General features: G+C 39.1%; 1 protein-coding gene across 2 annotated transcripts in view; it reads right to left on the reverse strand.

The window, feature by feature from the left end:
- Window positions 1-11,639: 11,639 nt before the first annotated feature.
- Window positions 11,640-15,091, reverse strand: part of crispld1 (cysteine rich secretory protein LCCL domain containing 1) — a 41,287-nt gene continuing 37,835 nt past the window's right edge. For both annotated transcript variants that reach the window (XM_033019274.1, XM_033019275.1), the window contains 2 exons: window positions 14,486-14,619; window positions 11,640-13,284 (listed from right to left, as the gene is read on the reverse strand). In XM_033019274.1, coding sequence (XP_032875165.1) covers window positions 13,233-13,284; window positions 14,486-14,619 — 186 coding nt within the window. In that variant the 3' untranslated portion in view covers window positions 11,640-13,232. The remainder of the gene's footprint in view (window positions 13,285-14,485; window positions 14,620-15,091) is intronic.

Genomic DNA, 15,091 nt, shown 5'->3' on the forward strand with positions numbered 1-15,091 from the left:
CTTCCCGCCTTTAGTTACTAAATTAAACGCTCTTATTCAATTCTGGAAAACACTTCCGATGTCTCTAATAGGCAAAATAAATGCTATAAAAATGATCTACCTCACACAAATCTTGATTTATTTCAATCAATACCTACCTGAATTTTTTTTTTTAAATCTTGATTCTCGGATTACAAACTTTATCTGGCATTATAAAACACATAGAATTCATAAACGACATCTATGCAAACCCAAAGAAACGGGCGGATTGACTCTTCCCAATTTCATATACTATTATTGGGCAACGAATATTAAAAATGTAATTTATTGGCTGGATAACGCATGCCAACAGGTAGATTGGTTAATAATGGAGAGAGAGGATTGCTTGCCTTTTAGTATAGGCGCGATTCTTCTCACCCCAACAAAGTTGAAGAACACACTATATGATAAATATCTGATTATTCACAGCACTATACGAATCTGGAGACAAGTAAAATCAACTTTTAAACTAATAGGCTGTGGGCCGAGCATCAAAAATGTGTCTAGAAATCAGTTTTCGTGACCCAAGTCACCAAACTGCATGAAATTTTACACAGATTTAGATGAAATATAATTGAGAAGGATGTCATAACTCGTCATTGCCGAAAGTTGCACATTAATTAACTAAACTAATTAGAAAATGAGATCGGAAAAGTAAGCGCCATCTAGTGGCCAATGCCCATATTACACCATGGGCAGCCTATTTCTGTGTTGCAGTCCATTTAAACTATATATCATTATACCTATATTCCAGATAGTAATATAGGTATAATAATATAATATATTATTATACCTATATATATTCCAGATAGTAATATAGGTATAATAATATAATATATTATTATACCTATATTTATATTCCAGATAGTAATATAGGTATAATATAATAATATGATATATTAATAATATAATATATTATTATACCTATATATATTCCAGATAGATATATTCCTCCGTTTTCCTGGAAACAGCTGCTACGGACGGCACTATGTACACCGCCCCACCCCTCCCCCCCCCGCCCGCGGAGAAGATCCGCGGCTCCGCGTTCGCGAATTGCCCGCTTTTTAATTGAGACCGCGGCTTCACTATGTTAAATACATAGGCCCCGCGATCGGAGCACCTTTTCCCGGTAAGTTATCGCAGGCAGCTCCGAGATTAGATGATTAAGACTTATTACTCTACAACAAGCTGGCATTAATGAAAATGTTTAATTTACCTTGCTATTGATACATATAGTTTAGGCCCTCAACTTCATGAATGAATGAATGAATGAATGAATGAATGAATGAATGAATGAATGAATGAATGAATGAATGAATGAATGAATGAATGATTGAATGAATGAGTGAATGAATGAATGAATGAGTGAGTGAGTGAGTGAGTGAGTGAGTGAGTGAGTGAGTGAGTGAGTGAGTGAGTGAGTGAGTGAGTGAGTGAGTGAAGAATGAGTGAGTGAGTGAGTGAGTGAGTGAGTGAGTGAGTGAGTGAGTGAGTGAGTGAGTGAGTGAGTGAGTGAGTGAGTGAGTGAGTGAGTGAATGAAGGAATGAATGAGTGAGTGAGTGAGTGAGTGAATGAATGAGTGAATGAGTGAATGTACAGCCTCCAAATCTCATTTTTTCACATTATAAAGGGTGCAATTAAATTAATTAAAATCCATACAGATTAATTTTCATCAATTCAGACTTTAGATCTTACCTTTCAGTTTGAGTTGATTCACAAAGTTTCACAACTTTGTGCTCAGCAGGGACTTTGCTTTCAAGACTTTCTTCCACTTCTATCCACTTAGCTGCACATTTTTCAGACTTCTTAATGCTTTTCTCACTAAATTCAATTACCCTGCTGCAAGTTTCCACGACAAAGAACCTTCATCGGAATCTCCAGTAAAACAGGCATCAGTGAAGCCCTCTCAGCTATGATGTGTGCTAGCCTGAAACAAAGCATGTGATTGGCCAACTGGCAGACAACTCAATGTTAAACGTGCTTTGATTGGACTAAAAATACCCGAAATTTTTCCGTTTTTTCTCTAATTTAATAAAAATGTGCAAGCCTTGTTCATGACGAGTTTCAGGGGTGATTTATATAATTTTTTTACACAATATGTGAAAATGTCATGTAGTTCTGTGACTTAGGTCATGAAACACTGGAATAAAGCTCCTCAGCCCACAGCCTATAAGAAATTTATCTCTACTTTCACCAATAGCTAATAACCCTTTGTTTAAGCCATCTATTATAGATAAACATTTACTTATTGGGAAAGACTAGGAATTAAAAAACTTGGAGTTCTCTATGAGATGGGAAATCTTCTGTCATTTCAGAACTTACAGCCGAAATACAATCTGAAAGGTAATCAATATTTTAGATATCTTCAAATTATAGATTATTTGAAAACATATACCCATGACTATCAAACTTTGCTGCCAGATATATTAGACGAAGGTATGAATAGAAACTCAGAGTCAAACAATCTAACATCATACTTGTATAATACCTAAATATAGAAATTCCATCGTCAGGCGCAATTAGAAGAGACTGGGAAGAGGAACTAGGCCTAAACATTTCCAAAGGCAGATGGGAAAAAAATCTTTTATATATACACAATTGTTCGATAAATGTTAGACACATTTTAATCCAATTTAAAACATTGCACAGACTCTACTACACAAAGACTAAACTGAATAAGAATTTTTCAAATGTATCTCCTATTTGTGATAATTGTCTCCATCAAGAAGCAACTATAACACATTCCTTTGCCTCTTGCATAAAACTACATAACTTTTGGAAAGGAATTTTTGAAATTTTCTCAAAAACATTAAAAACAAAACTGGACCCCCAAATGGAACTGATTATTTTCGGAACATCAGAAGGCTGCCCTGAGCTATCAATATTTCAAAGACGTTTCCTTAATTATGGCCTGATAACGGCGAAAAAACGTATACTTAAATTTTGGAAAAATACATCTGCCCCTACTCTTAAAATGTGGATTACAAACATGTCTGAGACGCTGCATCTTGAAAATATGAGACTTGTCTTAGCAGGAAAACCAGAGCAATTTTCGAAGACATGGATTCCATTCATTGATTCATTACAAGGATAGTATGGTGCAACACAACTTCGGAATTAAACCGACTTACGGGTTGGGTGATGGGTTACTTAGAGATATGAAGCAGGTATATCATCACTTTTTGTTTTTCTTTCTGTTTTTGGCTTTTTTATTTCTTTATGTTTTTCTCATTTCTTTTACTTACTCACTCTTCGACTACACCTATTTGGTAGTCTAGGGGTTCTATTCTTACACATTCACTTTCTCTTTCATTTTCTCTCTTTCTTGCTTTTTCTCTCTTTTTCTATTTCATCTTAGCTAAAAATTAAAATTGAAGCTGTACAATAAATGTATTATGTCATATGCCGCGGTTTATATTTTTGTACACTGCTAATAAAAAAAATGTTTTAAATAATAATAATAATTTTAATTAAAAATGTTTTTAAATATATATTTTTTCATCATGCATGTCTTTCAGAAAACTATTCAATGCCAGTTTACAATTCCACTTAAATTTCCATGGGCCCACCAATGTCACCGATGTCCCAGTTCTTCATTGCAACCATGTTTCATATACACTAGGCGCAAACATCTCATGTTAGTGCTTGTCAAATTTAACATTCATACAGTGCATGTGTTAGTGAATTAAACGCATTGAACTGCTGTCGCCATTTAACACCTTGATCACAAAGTAAGTTTTTGTTTCTTCATTATGTTTTATGCCTTAGATCCACGGCTTACATTATTTTCACATTACGGGTCAGGTGCCACCAAGAGGTTGTGTGTATTCAACATGGAATATAGTGCACTGAATGACGTGGTATATACAGGAGTAAGTACAAATAGCATGCTAGCACCTGTAAAAATATGGATTCCATTTCATTCTTGCATTAACATAATACCTTAAATTTTCAAAACCTATCAATGACATCCTTGAAAACACATAACAATTGGTCATCCACATCGCTGGGAAATAGAGAACTCCAGCAATCTTTCATCCTCTGCACAAATACATTTCTCATCTCTGTCCAAAATGGTTGACCCCTAATGATGAGTTTTTCCCCATTATTATAGACCTTCTGCTACAGGATGCAGCCTTTCAGCAATTAATCTGCCACCAGCTCACAGTCTTTTATAAATCCAAAGAGATCATCTCTCAGTCATGTAAACTTTAGTGAGTACTGGCCAAACTGAAGACATTGTGAATAACAGCACCAGTTCAAGGACAGTAGGGGGCGCCGTATGATTGGCAGCCCCGCCAAAAGTCGGTTTGTTTAGTGTGTTTAAAGTTCGTGTAAATGTTCCCCGGTTTGTTTCATGTAGGGGGAGGAAGCGGGGGGAGGGGTCGGGGGAACTTTTTTTTCCGTTTCTTACCTTGCCGGAGAAGCGATGAATTTTCAGACTGAATTCTCCGGTCGCTCTGCAGCCTACCATCGATGGAGCTGGAGGCCTCCTAGGACTGACCTTGGAGTCGATCCCTTGCCTGCGATCGCTCCAACCACGGCCGGTGCACTTTACATCGGAAGCCAACAGTCTTGGGAGAGGCCGTGAATGTCGGGAGCTCCAATGTCATGGAAGGTTTGACCAGCACCGTGTGAGGTCCGATCGTCCGGAGCGGGGGAGCTGACATCCCCCCGATATAGGAGCAGATCGCCTCGACGCAGAGGGCCCGCCGCCGGCTAAGGGAGTCAAAATCATTCCATCAATGGAGGGCTCGAGCCTCCCGACCACGGGAGAACAAAGGGAAGAGATTGAACTTAGAGAGGAATATGGAGGAGTCACTGTGATGGGTGTTTATGTTTTAATGTGTTTAGTGTGTTCCTTTGCTTTTTATTTGTATGATTGTCTTGGCAAATGAAATTCCTCATATGTTGCAAAACATACTAGGCTAATAAAGTATTATTGTGATTGTGATTATGATTGTGATTGTGATTGATTGTGATTGTAAGGGATGAGTAATAATTGTTAGCCTTGCCAGAAATACTCACATCCTAAAAAGTAAACAGAAATTTAATTTGCTTCATTTATCTTCAAAGGATGTGGCCCTCGTCCCAGGGATCAATTCAGTGAATAAATACAGAGCTGACTCCAGAATAAGTCTATTCTTCATGAGAACATGAGGACAGAGAACAACAGAAATCCTTATTCGCAAGATTTCTTCCAGCCACATTTCAATAAAGGCCACGGAGTATACGTTTTCTGTGGTTGATTGCTGAACCTCATGTTTTCTTCCTGTGTAAGTTATTGGGGCAAATCCTCCAAAATTATGGAAAAACTCGGATAAGGACATGGATATTTTAAAAAGACAGATTTGCTGGCTGCAACGGAAAAACCCCCAATCCACAAAGAAAGAATCAGTTTCAAGTTTCAAACCTGTCTGGCCTGTGGACTTGGGCATCACACAACTAAGCGGATGGTGTGGGCAGGAAAGGCTAAGATGGAGATAACGAGATTATCTTGGATACACAAAGGAAGGAACCAAGCCTCAGCAGACGATGGTAAACAGGCCAGCACAAGCACAATCACCATCTTGGATGACCCATCCATCGAGACAATAGGAGCCCATCCAGGCGATGGGATAACGATCAGGCTGAGGGATCATGACATCAGCAAACCCCTTATCATCGGAAGCCTATTGTTCATGCCAGATCGAAACTGGGAATCATCAAAAGAACCCTTTTATCCAGAGGACCACCTGGGGGTTTCAAAGGAAGCTCAGGTATAAAAACAGGTCAAGCCAGAACTCGCTCTCTTTCTGCTCTGCTGAACAGCTCGTGGGCCTGCATCGACCTAGCTGTGAGTATCCCGGTGACCTGGTGAAATTCCCGAAATAGGATAGAGGTTGAGAAAATAAAGGGAAAGGGGGGTAAAATTGTGTAAAGTAAGTTTTACGACGTGCCCGATAGTTTTCCGTCCATAGTCTTAGTTTAAAGCATAAGTTTAGCCACGTATTATGTGGTATTGGTGAGATTCGATTTCTCATTGTTTAATAAAGCCTGTAAATTTTAGACTTACTTTGAGTCCATCTTGGTTTCTGTTTTCTCTCATCAGCACACTCTGGTCAATTCAACCTTTTTATCATATCCCACCATAATTCCGAGGTCTAGAACCTAGGGGAATCCCTTTTGTTGTATTCTCTCTCTTGGAAACCGCTCGAGTGGAGTGGTGGCCGTTTGACCCTCCGACAAGGGAGAGAATAACTCGGGCAGTTGGGCCCGAAGTGGAGTAAAGGGAAACGCAAAACCCCTACACCTGTAAACCAGCACAAAATCCCCCTGCACACCAAATGTTCTAACTTCTCATCATTTAAGAAGTACATTGTATCCCAGCATTAGGGTTTAGTTTAGTTTAATGTATTGTCACGTGTACCGAGGTACAGTGAAAAGCTTTTGTTGCGTGCTAACCAGACAGCGGAAAGACAATACATGATTACAATTGATCCATCCACAGTGTACAGATACATGATAAAGGGAATAACGTGTAGTGCAAGATAAAGTCCATTAAAGTCCGATCAAAGATAGTCCGAGAGTCTCCAATGAGGTCGATAGTAGGAGGGAACTGCGGATGCTGGTTCACACCGAAGATAGACACAAAATGCTGGAGTAACTCAATGGGATAGGCGGCACTCTGGAGAAAAGGAATGAGTGACGTTTTGGGTCGCGCCCCTTCTTCAGACCGAGTCAGGGGAGAGGGAAACTAGAGATATGCAAGGGTACAGACAGTACAATGATAGCCTAATTCTCCAACAAGTTTCACTGTCCTCGTGATTAATTTAATTGTTTGTATGCTTCATTGTCATCTTCCCCTCAGCCATCAATGAACCATTGTATATTTCCTTGATATCTGTCCTTTTCACACCTTACATTCTCTTTGTACCCTTCCACATCTCTAGTTTCCCTTTCCCCTGACTCTCCGTCTGAAGAAGGGTCTCGACCATAAATGTCACCCATTCCTTCCCTCCACAGAAAACTGCCTGTCCTGCTGAGTTACTCCAGCTTTTTGTGTCTATCTAAGGTCAATATTAGCTCAGGACTGCTCTCTAGTTGGTGGGATGGTTCAGTTGCCTGATTACAACTGGGAAGGAACTGTCTCTGAATCTGGAGGTGTGCGTTTTCACACTTCTAGACCTTTTGCCCGATGGGAGAGGGCAGAAGAGGGAGTGGCCAGGGTGCGACTCGTCCTTGATTATGCTGGTGCCCTTGCCGAGGAAGCGTGGGATATAAATGGAGTCAATGAAATGGAGGTTGGTTTGTTTGATGGTCTGGGTTGCGTCCCCAATTCTCTACAATTTCTTGCGGTCTTGGATGGAACTGTTCCCAAAACATGCTGTAATGCTTCCCGATAAAATACATTCTATGGCACTTTGGAGGAGTTGCATTCCTAGTAAACCATCCGTATAGTGATTTTTCTGTCACACAAATACATTTTCCATCCTCCATTGAATCCCATATTAAAAGTGGAAAAGCATCCCAACAGAAACCTCTTCCTGCCCACAAACAATGAAGTACTGTGCTCGCACACACCCACGCAGAGGCAAAGACTGACCACCAGGAAAATCTAGAGACTCTCAGCGACACCTCTTCAAGCCTGAAGCTGAACTACCTGGAAGAAAACTGTACTGTCAGCACCTCATCTCAAGGCAAGGATGAACTACAGGAAGACGCCTGAGATCACCACACCTCCTCCTTGGAAGACCAGAACTAAGCTGCTGGGACAATCCCGAGATTGCCAGTGTCATTGCACATGTGCTCTGATTGTGAGGTACAGCGCCCCAATGCGGTTCTGAACTTTCTTACCACTGTAAATAGAATACACTAGCTGGGACTAGTGTAGCTGGGGCATGTTGGCTGGTGTGGGCAAGTTGGGCTGAAGAGCCTGTTGCCATGCTGTTTGACTCCATGACTCTAATTCATGTGAGTTTATCCTACTGCGAATGTCAGTGTGGTCACTGTTCAACCCGGCATCAAACACCGACTTCACAATTCTTAGATCCCTCTGCTCTACAATGCTCCCCAGGGCCCTACTGCTCACTGTGAAGGCTCTGCTCTGGTTTGATGCCCCAAAAATGCGACGCCTCACACTTATCTCAATTAAACTGCATTAGGCATTCCTTTGCCCATTTGCTCAACTGATCAAGATCCCATTGTAATTCTTGATATCCATCTTTACTCTCTATGATATCACCCATTTTAGTGTCATCTGAAAGCTTACTAATCTTGCCTTGTACATTCTCTTCCTAATAGTTGAAATAGATGACAAACAGCAATGTACCCATCATGGATCCATGAGGCACACCACTAGTCGCAGGCGTCCAGTCTGATAAGCAATCTTCCACCACCATACTCTGCTTCCTACCATTAAGCCAGTTCTGTATCTAATTAGCTAGCTTCCCTGGATCCTGTGTTTGTTAAATATTATACAAAATACTGATGAAACATTGGAGTGAGTATCCATGATTAAATTAAAATATCATAAATATATTGTCTCAGTTTAATTTCTCTTACATGAATATATATTAATTTAAGTAAATTGCAACCTATTTGCCTGAAAATAATCAGAAAGTCAGATAGCTTGCAAACCAGTACATTGTTTTAATACTGATAAAATCGATTTTGACCTTTTGTCGTGAGGCATATCATTTTCTGAGTATTTTATAGTGGGTGTGGGTGTGGCTTAAAGCCCTATACATTTGCATGGTTTCAGTTTGCCAGAGCTTTTAGCCTATGTTTAGGTGGGATTCTGACGTTGAAGCATTCAGACATAATCCCGCAGATGGTGGTTTCGCACTACTGGCTCCTCAGCCAAACAAATACACCAAATGTGCCCAAAACAGCCTTCACCGCCCTATCTAATTGAAAGATGAAATATGAAGGTAATCTTGCCAATAATATAAAAGAGGACAGTAAATGTTTCTTCAGATTTATAAAGAGTAAACCTCAGCCATCCAATATTGGGTAATAACACAGCTAATAACTAGCTCTTCGAAATTCAGAACAGGGAGCTTACAGATCCTCTTCTCATAATTATTTTATCCTTCATTCGGCCCTTAATGGTACCTTTCTCAGACTCAAAGGGGATCCACCAACACATCCCACACCCAGTCCCCCACCAACCCCACATAAATCCCAGGCTTCAACCACCAGCGCTTCCTCCTTACCCGACACTCCATGCCCACCTTTAGACCCATGGAGGGCGGCACAGTGGCACAGTGGTTGAGTGGTTTTCAGCCCCTGAGACCTGGGTTCAATCCTGACTACGGGTGCTGTCTGTATGGAGAATGTACGTTCTCCCCGTGACCTGCGTGAGTTTTCTCCGGGAGCTCCAGTTTCCTCCCACACTCCAAATACATACAGGTTTGTTGGTTAATTGGCTTGGTATAATTGGAAGTTGTCCTTATTGTGTGTAAGATAGTGCTAATGTGCGGGGATCACTGGTCAGCACGGACCCGCTGGGCCTAAGGCCCTGTTCCGCGCAGGAGCTCTAAACTAAACTGAACTATATTGCAACATCCAAGAAATAGCAGCTAAGCTCTTGGAATTTCTCAGCCATTGAATTTCTAAGGACATCTTACCAGGTACAATATCATTCAAATCTCAAAAGCAAAATGTTGAAAAACAATGTGCTCTGATTTTTTAGCAGATCAGGCATCATCTGTGGAAAAATGAACTAATCCTGATGCAAGATTATTGACTGCAAATTGAAAGCACTCCACAGATGTTATTTTATATGCTAAGTATTGCAGCTATCAATATGTACTTCAGCAATCAGATCCCTACGTTTAGGTTGCCTGCAACGGTAGTAATGAAATCAATTGCTATGATGTCATCCAGATGAATACGTTTCCACACTCAGTATGCAGTGTCAAAAAGAGACACTGTCTTAGGTTGCCTGCAACTCCAAGTCTGTTCATGTTGTGCACCCATTCAGTCAGTCGGTATCTGCATAGTTTCATTCAGCTATGTGCCACAGAGTAGGGATTTTGATCCACCTATTAGATTTGTAATAAGGTCCCAATCACCTCATTGCTTTTATAAATGTTCCTAGGTCACTCGGTCGCTTCCTGTGGTGCATCCATCCTCTAAATAAAGTCAACAATTAATTGGCAGTAGAAGATAAATCCATTCACCTGCCTGTTGCTGTTAGGCAGTGGCAGATTAATGCCCCTGTCCCACTTAGGAAACTTGAACGGAAACCTCCGGCGATTATTTCAAAAAATTCTAAACCATCCGCGACTAAAAATAGGTTGCCGTTTTAAAAGGTCTTACCTTCCACTACCTGCAACCTATGCTAGTTGAAGGTGGTTGCCGGAGGTTGCAGATGGTTGCCGGAGGTTGCAGGTAGTGGAAGGTAAGACCTTCCACTACCTGCAACCTCCGGCAACCACCTTCAACTAGCATCACAACCGGCTTCGACTAAAAAATTACCGATTTTTAAAACGGCAACCTATTTTTAAGTCGCGGCCGGTTTTGAATTATTTGAAATAATTGCCGGAACATAGAAGAAGCGGAAACCACTTTCGACCATTAGGGAGATTGACAAAAACCTCCGGGAACCGCACAGAAACCTTCGGTTGGGCGCAAAGTCTCCAGAGGTTTCAGTTCAGGTTTTCTAAGTGGGACAGGGGCATAAATCAACCACATTTTTCTTGATGGCAGAACAGTAGAAATTAAAAACAACTTTTGCCTCAATAATTGATTTATTATTATAACTATACAAATACTCCACTAAATATTTTCAATAATCCCAAACTGCTATAAAATTCATGACTTTAATAAAGATTGTTAACAAATCGGGTACAAGATTCAGATACAACTGCTTATCAGTTTTCAGACCAGCTATTATAAAGCACTAGTAGGCATATTAACATATCATTTTAAATGTTCCAACATCAGATCAACACGCAAATCTGAATATTTAGCACAACCTTTCACACTCTGTATTGATGTAGAAAAGATGCCACAACTGTTATCCAATGACATGGATAATTACATAATGACATGGTGGTACATGGACACATAATCCATTCCTTTTTTATCTCACCAAATAATTTAAAATCAGAAATGTTTAAAGAGGTATTTTTAAATTGCAGTTTTCATACATTTATTACAATAGCCTGTTTAAAATAATTTTAAAACTTTAATTCCTTTTAGTTTTGAAAATATATGGATAGGCAGAGAGAACTGTTTGGAATGTAAATAAAATCCTCTTTTTAGTTTAAGTTTAGTTTATAGATATAGCGCGGAAACAGGCCCTTTGGACTACCGAGTCCGCACTGACCAGCAATCCCCACACATTAACACTATCCTACACACACTACGGACAATTTATATTTATACCAAGCCAATTAACCTATAAACCTATATGTCTTTGGAGCGTGGGAGGAAATCGAAGATCTCGGAGAAAACCCACGCAGGTCACGGAGAGAACGTACCAACTCTGTACAGACAAGCACCCGTAGTCTGGATCAAACCTGGGTCTCTGGCGCTGTAAGGTAGCAACCCTACCACTGCGCCACCATGCCGCCCTATGCTTTTCCATGTGCAAATAATGGAAAATAGATTAAATAACAGCAGTGCAATATTTACTGTTTACAGGGTCTTTAATTCAAAAATGAGAAAATAACCTTGCAGATTTGACTAAATAAAAAATCTGTTTAAGCACGTACACTACAAATAAGTATCTGAGGTAGTAAAGATACATAAGGCAGACAGTATTGTTTGAAAGGCAGATTTCATAAAACATTTAAAAGATACAAGTACAAATGGCAATTTTAACATGATAATAACATAAATAACTTTCAACAGCTTGTGACCTGCAGGCAATATAATTTTTAAAAATAGAATCAAACATCTTTATACCGTGTTTCACACCAAATAACAGGATGTAATTCTGCTAGCTTATTTTCCAAAGGCACTTCATAATCTCTGTTGTGTATGCACACAGTATGTGTAGGAAGGAGCTGCAGATGCTTGTTTACACCAAAGATAGCCACACAATTCTGGAGTAACTCAGCGGGAAAGGCAGCATCTCTGGAGAGAAGGAAGGGATGACGTTTTGGGTTGAGACCCTTCCCCACAGTATGATGTTTTTACTTGAGAATTGATTCAATTACTTTAAAACTGTGTGTGAAAGCATGATTTATACATTCTATTTTGTCATTTAGGGAAATAATTGGAGTTGTGCTTGAGACTGTTGTGAAATGAAGTCACAACATGAACACAACCCTTAGACACTGCTGAGGCCTGTTCAAAATCCATGGCCATATCCATGCAGATGCTAATCAATTATTAAAATGCAGCTCAAAAAAAAAAATCAGCTGTTTCTACACTGAGACAACCTGCAGATAGTCATCTAGAAGGAGTGGGTGGTAAAATGAAGGGGGGGGGGGAGATAAAATGAAGAGGCAAACTTGAGCTTTCCATTATCAATAATACACAAGAAAAAAAACTCTGAATCCACTTGCTTCAACAGGTATACAACTACTAGTTATGCAGCGGAAGACCCAAAGTCAACTGGACAGGGCATGCAAGGGACAAGTGCTGTTCAATTGATAATGACTTTATTACGAGCCCAAGCAAACATTAGGACATCGTTGCCTATTCAAGGCTCAAATCAGTTGACACTCTAATATTTAGAAGCTACCGGCTTCTACTTCTGGAAGAGATAAGATGTGAGAATTTCACTGCTATATGTTCAGCCAAAATATGAATGTAATGAGTTGCAATATCTCTCACATGGATTGTACAAGCTGATCACTCTACCAATAATACATTATTATCACCAATTTATTTCCTGGCCTGCAGGAATAACTGCCAGATTCTCAAGGCATTAGATTAGTTCAACCTAATCATGGTTTTCACTTTGAAAAACACCTTCATTTTTTTAGTTGTGTTATTGAGTTAGCAGCATTCTGTTAGAATCGCAGTTTTACAATTGTAAATTTTGCTTACGGGGCAGTTCCATTATTAATGTAATTATGGTGTATGCGATTTTAACCTTCTGCATTACTCTTTTTCATGACATGGTACTGATTTTTTTTGGTTTGCAATGGATAGAACTCTTTCTGCCAATATCCTAACACAGCGGAAAAAAAACCCCGCACAGGAAATAGTTGAAACACTTTTCTTTGCTTATTCCAAGTCCTGCCTTAAACGTGGTTACTTTTGACCAGAATCAAATGATTGCAAATATTCTGAATGCTTTGGCTCCAGGTGGATTTTTCAGGCTAAAAAGGAAAAATGAATTTAAATATTAGAACATACTCTCTTTCAATAATCGATTTCAAATAAACAACATCCTATTTTTAGTTGTGAATAATCTTGTTTTTGGCTGCTTAAAGAGGTTGACTTTTTTTAATAAAAAATATTGAAAAAAAAATGCTTTTGACTAATGTGTCTAAAATATTGTACATATGGTGCATTGCACAGAGGGAATTCACATCCCTCGTCATTTCCTGGAGCTAGTCCTAAATAAAAAGTGTGAACGTGGCATTTGTGGTACAGAATGAAGATAGTTGACATCAGTTCATCATAGTGACTGATGGAGAAAGACTCAGTTTCTGCTGCTCGGAAGGTTTGGGCAGAGCCTGAAAATACATTCTGTTCACTGCTGTTTATAACCAAAGCTGATATATTTATGTAAAAGGGAGTTATTTCAAAATGAGCTACCTCAGCCGGGTATGCTGAAAGGAAGATTTAAAAACACTGATCAGAATGAGGGTATTTATGGTGCTGTCAGTGATCTTTCACCCTCCCCATCCCCATCAAGAAACTTCTACTGTACTGGATAGAACCTCTCAATAAGTATATCTTCACTGTCATAACAAAGTAGATTCTTAGGGACATCTACAATGATATTAACAATTTAATCCTTTCTTGAATATTCTTTGTAGATAGAGCAATTTATATTTCATCTGTCATAATTAATTATAATGAACACATGCTTAGAATGATCATAGGAGTTTAAGGTCCTTGAACAACATGCGGCATCGCTTTATGTGCAGCAGGTCTTGGAATTCTTATCAGAATATAAACTCTGCAGATTTAAATAAATTCTGGACTAGGCCAACATTAATACTCAGGATCTTTATTATTATTATTAATAAATCCCCAAATTCTTCTGAACTATTTGCTGTTTGTCTATGAGGTCCAGACATTTTATAAACAAGAGTTATAAAAACAATATTTGTTGTGATGGAATAGTAAGCAGCTTTTAAGGGGATATGTTTTATCAGCTTACTGGAACCAGGCAGTTCTGCATACCATACCCTTCACTGAATTCATTAATTGCTTTGCTAACATTGGGATGGGACAGACTGTTTCAGCCGGTTTGTTTCACATACCAAATAACGGTTCAATAAGCTTTGCTGTTTCAAAATTTAACTTTGGCATCTGAATAAGTCTGCTGCTTTAGATTATTGTTCTAACCTTTCGGAGAATATTCCATTCTGGTACGAGCCAAAATAACGCTGCTTGTTCTCAACTGGCATTATATCAAGGTAACCTCCATCATAATTGCGAATGACCCCGGCATGTACCGCTGCTCTGCAAATACTGGATCTCTGTGGGAACATTCAAGTTAATAAAAAATCAATATTAGAAATAAATTATGTCTCAATAGAACTTCACCCCTAATAACAATCATCATCCCAAATAATAATCAACAAGATTAAAATTATGTTAAACAAGTAAAATTAATGTTATAATGGAACTGTTGCCTGCATTTGGTATCTTAAATCTTCATTCAGGCGAATCCTGACTACCTGTTTTCTCCATTGGCAGAGCTTCCTCTTTTTCTTTTACATTACTGTTTTTTCCTGTTTTTCACCCTCTTGCAACTATGTAATATTCATTCAATTCTTAAACCAACCACGCTCCGATGATTGTGATTTCCAAATCATCAATTCTACTCAGCATTGTACCTGGGACCAGGGACATTGAAAGAAATTCATTTCTCAAAGGACTTTTACAGTGAACAAAAATAATACTTCTGTAACCTTGTAGGTGGCTGAAAGATGGTGACTCTTTGCATAA

Source organism: Amblyraja radiata, chromosome 4 (assembly GCF_010909765.2).
Source record: "Amblyraja radiata isolate CabotCenter1 chromosome 4, sAmbRad1.1.pri, whole genome shotgun sequence".
Classification (NCBI taxonomy): Eukaryota; Metazoa; Chordata; class Chondrichthyes; order Rajiformes; family Rajidae; genus Amblyraja; species Amblyraja radiata.